We start from the raw sequence: 7278 nt of genomic DNA, 5'->3' as shown, positions 1-7278 counted from the left end.
GACCCCTATTCCCGCAAACCAAACAGACCTTAAACTTTTAATCCATATTGATTGACATCTGATGGAGTAGCCAGATTTGGCAACTACCAGTCTACCACCATTGAGCTGCTAGCCTTCCATAACAAAATATGAAAAAAATTTGAATCTGGAAGGTATCATTTGTGTGTCATATGTAAACTACGGTTTGTGCCCTAACAAGAATACAAAAATAGGGCAAATTTTCTAATAGAAGAAATCATTTCCGAATTCAGCAGTTGATGACCTGTTTCTAACTTTGTATGGCAGCGTATCAGATCTATGCATAGAAAATATTAAAAAAATAATATAGCAAAGCACCAATATAGATGATCACCAATTGGTACTCTTGCTGATGAAAAGGAAACATAGATCTCATTGTAGCATTCTTTATTTATTAATGCATGTTAGTTGCAAATAAGTTTTCTAAATACAACAGCAGATGCACCAATTTGCATTTCCACACGAAAAAGAAACCTACAGAAGTGATGGTGGAAAATACGTGGCATAACAGAAAACTGAAATGCAAATCTTTATAAATCTGCAGGATATGCTAAATAACTTGATCCCGTAGAAGGATGGTAACCAATAAATTCTCAGTTGAGGAAGTTGTCAAACCAATCACTCGCTTCTTTTACCATCCATGATGTCATTTGGTGCCCGATCCCAGGTTGCGCCACCAGCTAGAAGTGAAACATAAAAGGAAGACATTTAGCCAAAACTATATATTTTTTCTTCTTTTTTCTTGGTTGGGTGGGGGGAGGCAAAAGGTGTAACTATGAATCACGTTTTCCTGTAATTCTTAGATATACAAAAATGTATACATAAGAAGAAAATCAAATCTTCAAGATGAGACAAACAAGGTAAAAGAGTGCTAGAGTGCATTCCCAGTGGCAGCTAACATGTCAACTTAGAAGTAATTATCCTCTCATGTCCATGAATTAATACGTGTTTGTAAATAGTAATGTCAATTGCAGGATCTTGTTCGGAACGGCATCTTATGCATTTTGGATTAACCCATGTGGCCTTATGCATAAAGACAGAAATCAAGTAAGATTTCCACCTACAACATGAGGTGGGAACACTTCACGGCATAAAATGCTCATTTAGGTTCTGCAAAATCAACACCCATTTTTGCCAAAATAGGCACCAGAAAATGTCTTGTGACTAGTTTGTGAAAAATGGTCACACCATGATGCTGCATAGTATTTTTGAAGGCATTCAACATGAGGTGCATGGTGCAACATTGGTATAGATCCATACCTTGAATTTTTCTGGACAATTAGCTTCTTTATAAACCTCTTGTGCTCTTGATACTGGAATTTCCAGACCTGCAAGAGGGCAACGAGGGTCTTCTGCACCTGGTATTCCAATCAAAAGGTTATCTGATAAGCAGCCTATAAAGATCTTTTGATGAACTTCATCACAGAATAATTTTATTACAGAAAAAATTGATTCCTACTTGAGAAATTTGCATGCAACTTCTATGGTTTGGTTTAGACATGGATTAATACAGAATTGTTTATAGCATGCAATTACAAAGAGAATCATAAATAAACTTATAATGTAGAACAATCTTTCAGCAATGCTATGGAGAGAATTAACAAAGGAAAACCAGCAATAACCAAAAAAAAAATGATGTAGCTGGAAATAACTCTAGTTGAAGATGGTGATATATCCAAAAAAGATCTAGAGAAAAAGCAAAGTTTTTTTTTCACTAATGAAACTAGGACTTGGAAGCCAAGGCTGATAAATATTTGATTGCATTTGAGTAAGAAGCCAGATGAGCTGCCTAGTTGGTTGTCTAAGTTGGCCTTATGTGTACAGTTACTTGATCTTTCCTTCATTTCACTGAGTTATTTTCTCTTACTAGCAAAGTCTTGACTCTTGAGTTCTTCTAGAATATTCCAACCAGTAAAATCTGCAAATTATTATGCTGCATAGACTGTGTCCATGGCAGATCCCTACCAGATAGACTACCCCCAGGTGTAGTTAATATCTTATTTGCATGATCCTAATAGAGCCTAATGAAAAATGGAGAAACAAAATGTGATAAAACAGGAGTATAATTTTCCACTTCGTTTCTTTTCTTTTCTTTTCTTTTTTTTTTTAATTCATTGGGAGGCTGTAGGGAAAAACTGATAAAACAAACCAAGATGATTAAAGTTCAAGAAAAATCTATACCATTTACAATCAGCAGAGGACGTGGTGCAATAGCTGGAACTGTGTAAGGTGAATCAAACTGTGAGGCTAGACCAGGAGCAATCCTATCCCATACCTGGGCAGAAGTAAATACATAAGATATAATTCACCTTATGCTAGAAAATAAAAGGTTAGAATTTGGACAGGACAAATATATATAAGTAGAAAGTAACTAAAAACACATGATTGGCATTTCCACGAATTTGAGAGACCTACACCCACTAGTAAAAAACAACACGTGCTTCTGTAACCAAGCAAATGCCCAAGATGTGATATTATGCGATTGAATGATCAAAATTATGAAACCGACCTTTTCAACCACTTCTTTATCAATCTCAGTCTTTCCCAAATCAACACGTGCTTCTGTAACCAAAAAAACAAGTTGATAAGTTCCTCCCATCAACAATAAATCAGAGTATCCAAATATTCTCTGTTGGATAATGTAAAAAAGGAAAATGCACCACAATGCAAACATAAATGCATGTCATAAGATGGCAATTACAAATTTACAAGTGATATTCTCCAAGAAATTTAGTGCTTAGTGGTCTATGCATTAGTGCACATGTTTGCAAATTCTCAAAGAGCAAAGATGTTAGAATCTTAAAGTTTGTTTTGTTCTGGTATAGTCTGCATATGACATAAATCATTTTTCATGCCACTTCTCCTAGAATTTGCTTTTATGTAGACTATTCATGACTTAAACATGTGAGCATGATCCGAAGTACGCAAGCAAGTCAATGGGCTTTTTCATAATGATGCCTTTTAGCTTACCTTCAAAAACACGCTTTATACTGTCAACTCGAGCTTGCCATTTATCATTATCAATGGCCCATCGAAATCCCTGTAATCATTTTACATAAACAGTGAGATTAGCCACTACAATTTATGTAGATCTAAAGGGATATCTTCCTTTAGTGCATAACAGAAGCTAAAAGCATTTATGTCACGCACCTGAACACCAATTATAGGAACAACCACTCCATACCGGGTATCTGCAGCAGCAGCAAACCATGCATGCATTCCTGCAACACAATTTCATATGTCTTCCACATTCTTGAAAATGCAAAATATTTAAATTAATTTAGATATGCATTCCATTATCTCAACCTCCTAGTGATTCGCCAGTAATCCCTATCCTAGTGGGGTCAATATCCTCCCTCTGTGTGAGATAATCTGCCAGTTTTATCAAGTCCCACACCTGCCAGAGTTAGAAATTTAATTGGCAATTTACTGTGAAATAAATGGAAAACTAAAGTACGATCAATCAAGGCAATCCAATTCAATCAAATGAAACTCCAACATAACTAAATGAAGAGAAGAATACCGTATCAAATATGAAAGGCATTGTATCACCATTTTTCCATGCTGATACAAGAGCCTGCAATTAATTGCAAATATCAAAAAGCTGATTAAAGAATGGCAAAGACTAAAAAATCCCTGCAAAGGGGAAGAAAGATGCCATCATTATCCTTGTATAAGTTCATGATTGTTTCATAAGCATCTTGAGATCAATTCTAAGTGTGAAAATTCCCTCATCAGAATGAGGAAATCACCTCAACAGAATATCACTTGATTGTGTATTGTTCAAAATCACACCTCCAGAAAATTTTACTACAGCAAAGGAAAAAAATTTTAACTCTTTTTGAGCCCATGTACAAATAAATGTTCAACTAGGTTATAATGGAGGAATATCATCACATACATCTCGATATGTTGTTTTGTTGCTAGCCCGCTCACCATGGTACCTAGAATCAATGGCAACAGCCACATACCCCCGTGAAGCATATGCCTGAAAATTCAGAACAGTTAGAATAAAGACCACCAATACAGAATTGGTAAACCACTAAAAGACTGAAAGAAAGTCCATAACATTAGGTTACCTCAAGTAATGGTCGCAACCATTCCTTGCATTTATTTGTGCTGTGTAAAAATACAATAGCTGGCCTTTTCTGATGTTTGTCATCTTTCATGCTCAATATCAAAACAGGTAAACGCCCTTGCTCACTTGCCTATTGATGAAAATGAACAGAAGTATATCCATCAATAAGATTGAACAAATCCAGTACCATTCATACTGAAAATCAGTACATTTGTGAATATCCAACCAATAGATGCTCAATTTGCCATGCAATTCTTGCAGAAGGCTCTAGATGAAAGAAAGTTAAGAAACAGATGGTTTGACTAACAAGTTGATTTGCTTTGGTTAAGCCCTCGTTTCCATGATTTTATTTCTTTTCTATAGGATCTCTTGATGGTTGAAGCCTCAACTTGCTGTGGCCAAGTTTTCATTTTATCTTAACATATTTTATTTTTAAAATCTACAGTGAAATAATACATACCAGAAACAAAACAGAAGATGTCAAACTTTGGAGTTCTTTTTGGTTACAACCAATTCATAGCCAGGCTATGCCCAAGCAAATTGATCCACGTTACTCATGTTCAGGAGAATCTTAATCCCAGAAGTATGTGGGAACATGGGCAACATGGCTGATTTTGTTCAGCCATGTCTCAACATAATCAATGCCTTTATTATAGCCCAAGTGCTCTAGTACAATGTCAAATTCCAGCTTCATTAAGAGGTTCACCCATTTGTATAGGAAATGGAATGACCAATTTCCTAATATAAATCTGAGTTGTTCATGATTCTTATTTTTCCCAAAACCTCAACTTCTGCCTGCCCTCCTGCATAAAGATGACTCAGGTCATCTTTGTTTGTTTCCATATCAGGGATGTCTCAATCAAGTTGAAAAAAAGAACATGAACCTCATACTAACTAGAAAAAACTTGTTATTTTGCAAACTACTCATGTATGAATGAAACAGAATCAGAAGTTACCTCAGTCATCAAGTAAAGGTTCTCCTCTTTCAGTAAATCCTTGAGATTATCAATGCTCTCCTTAGGGCAAGATTCCATTGCCTGGAGCAAACGAAAGGCCACAGAATTAACAATAGATATCTTTTTTTTTTTTTTTTTTGGGGGGGGGGGAGGGGTGAACGAATCTAAGAAAATCTTAAAACCCAATTCTTACCTCACTATTTCTTGGAGGGTTATCTTGGTACATTGGATTCTCTACGGGTTTTGCAATCTCCACTGAAAGTGGAACTGAAAGATCATACAAGTTCCAAAAAGCAAATGAATCAGACAGATGAAATATTACTGCACTTTCAGACCAGCAAGGTTATAAATGATGTTTAGATTTTGTCCATACGAAATGTAGCTAATATGGATTGTCTTCTACAACAAGAAGAGCGCGGGGGAGTTGCAAACAGAGAATTCCCATGAAAGGCCCAATCGAGTATCTAGCACTTCTATAACCTATCTCAACAGGATAATTCAAAGGCCAAATCCACAAAAGCCCTGTAAATGTTATCTTGTTTCCCTTCAACCAATAGGGATTATATTGCCCTGCTTTTCTTTCCCCTTCTCTTGCAAAGATCTCTGTATTGTGTGCAAAAAAAAAGGCAATATTATGAAAAGATTTAGAGTTTTTTATTTATCAGAAAGTGACTAGAGCCAATAAAATTAAATTTATGGACCAGTTCTTCTTCATTAGTGCTGTGATACCAAATGCAAATTTGTGACGCTGCCATGTAGACAGCTATTCATAACAAATCGCATTCCCCTTGATTTTAAAATTTCAATCTCTTATTTCTCCTCTTCCCTGACTATTGTATTCTCCAGGGAAGGAATCCCACTGCACTTCACAACTGGACCTTCATACCAACATACAGCACAAGCGATCATTATTTCTATGGCCTAACTGGTTATTTTCTCTCGTTTTGTCAATGGTTCCTTGACACAACCCACCATTAGTGATCCTTTCAACAATCTTCACATGTCAGCACAGAACCACCTAATAGAATCTACCCGTCCTAGGCCAGTTTAAAGTCCAGAAAAAGCAGAGGCATCCATGAATTCTCTATTGTGCACTATATCCTCATTATTCATAACTTAAACTATTCCAACATTTTTGCAGAGGACTGTAAGCACAATTACTTCCTAACCTTCCGTATAGACATCTTCATGACTAAAACCAAATTGAAAATTGGGATCCAACTGAGAGAGAAAGAATTAAACTCCGCCAAATAAAATGAAACCATACCATCTATAATTGCGGAAACTAAGAATTATTAGATATGGATGGATGGATGTCTACCTTCTTTGGGTCGTCGGCTGCGCAGAACATGAAGAAAATCCGATCGGAGCTTGGCAGCGTCAGAGACGGCTTCCATTTTCGAGTGGTAGAAGGCGTTGATCCGGAACCGGTGATTACAGTTATAGCACCCTAGCGTTTCAGGCGGGTAATTTCGGAAGCACGTGGCTACTTTGATAGCTTCTACCAAAAAAAAGGCGACTTTTATAGCACACATATGTCGAATCGAAGCTCGAGCTTGTATCTGCAGCATCCTTAATTATATATTATATTAATAAACTGGACAGAGAGACACAGAGTCACAGAGAGTGTTATAAATGGCGCATGTTACCCAAATTTCGAAGCTTCTCGGATCCTTCAACTATACGACCAGAAGCAGACGAGCTTTCTTCGTTCTTTCAGTATTTTGTAACTTTCATCTATGGAATTGGAGCTAAAATTCGTCTGACACAAATAATGTAAGAGAAATGTGGCGGTAGAAGGATTCCATGCCAACGCTTTCACGAGCTCAGGTACAGATAGAGTCATAGAGATAGGTAATTAATTAAAAAATAATCTCGGCTGCTGAGGTTGGTTAGCCCTTGAATTCAACAAACATGCTTTTTTTATTTCTTTTCATTTGGAAATTTGCCTTAAATTGCTCAAGGCTGTGTTTGTTTTTTGATAGAATATATAAGACAACCAGAAAAAAGACAAAAAAAACAAAACTTTCAACACTTATAACGAGATAGCATTGGTGTTGTAGAGTACGATATACTTTTGTATCAGGTATCTCGGATACGATCCGATAAATACTGATACGGAGGCATATTCGTGTCTAGTTTGACAAAATTGTACATTAATTACTTTTGGATTGTTTTTTATCTCTAATACAAGTTAAAAAATAGTATTAAGAAAACTGAAATGAA

At 36.2% G+C, this 7278-nt stretch overlaps 1 protein-coding gene across 1 annotated transcript; it reads right to left on the bottom strand.

Moving 5' to 3' along the window:
- Positions 1-384: 384 nt before the first annotated feature.
- On the bottom strand, positions 385-7008 carry LOC104592159 (alpha/beta-Hydrolases superfamily protein). Its single transcript, XM_010251371.3, has 14 exons — positions 6702-7008; positions 6374-6614; positions 5246-5319; positions 5053-5133; positions 4098-4226; positions 3920-4006; positions 3542-3595; positions 3325-3415; positions 3169-3239; positions 2989-3058; positions 2528-2580; positions 2200-2293; positions 1279-1376; positions 385-698 (listed from the first exon to the last, which is right to left on the bottom strand). Exons 2-14 carry the CDS (start codon positions 6585-6587, stop codon positions 612-614), a joined length of 1203 nt encoding a protein of 400 aa, XP_010249673.1. The 5' UTR covers positions 6588-6614; positions 6702-7008; the 3' UTR covers positions 385-611.
- Between the last annotated feature and the right edge of the window lie 270 nt (positions 7009-7278).

The sequence above is a fragment of the Nelumbo nucifera genome, chromosome 8 (assembly GCF_055504915.1).
Source record: "Nelumbo nucifera cultivar China Antique chromosome 8, China Antique-T2T, whole genome shotgun sequence".
NCBI lineage: Eukaryota > Viridiplantae > Streptophyta > Magnoliopsida > Proteales > Nelumbonaceae > Nelumbo > Nelumbo nucifera.
This window is presented reverse-complemented; position numbering and strand designations above follow the sequence as displayed.

What these genes read in the sequence shown, in the direction of transcription:
- LOC104592159 (XM_010251371.3), bottom strand. Translation starts at nt 6,587, where the DNA reads ATGTGTGCTATAAAAGTCGCCTTTTTTTTGGTAGAAGCTATCAAAGTA. An exon ending in ACCCTCCAAGAAATAGTGAG is followed by an intron (nt 5,134 to 5,245) that starts GTAAGAATTGGG and finishes CGTTTGCTCCAG; the next exon opens with GCAATGGAATCTTGCCCTAA. An exon ending in TCCTCTGCTGATTGTAAATG is followed by an intron (nt 1,377 to 2,199) that starts GTATAGATTTTT and finishes TTGGAATACCAG; the next exon opens with GTGCAGAAGACCCTCGTTGC.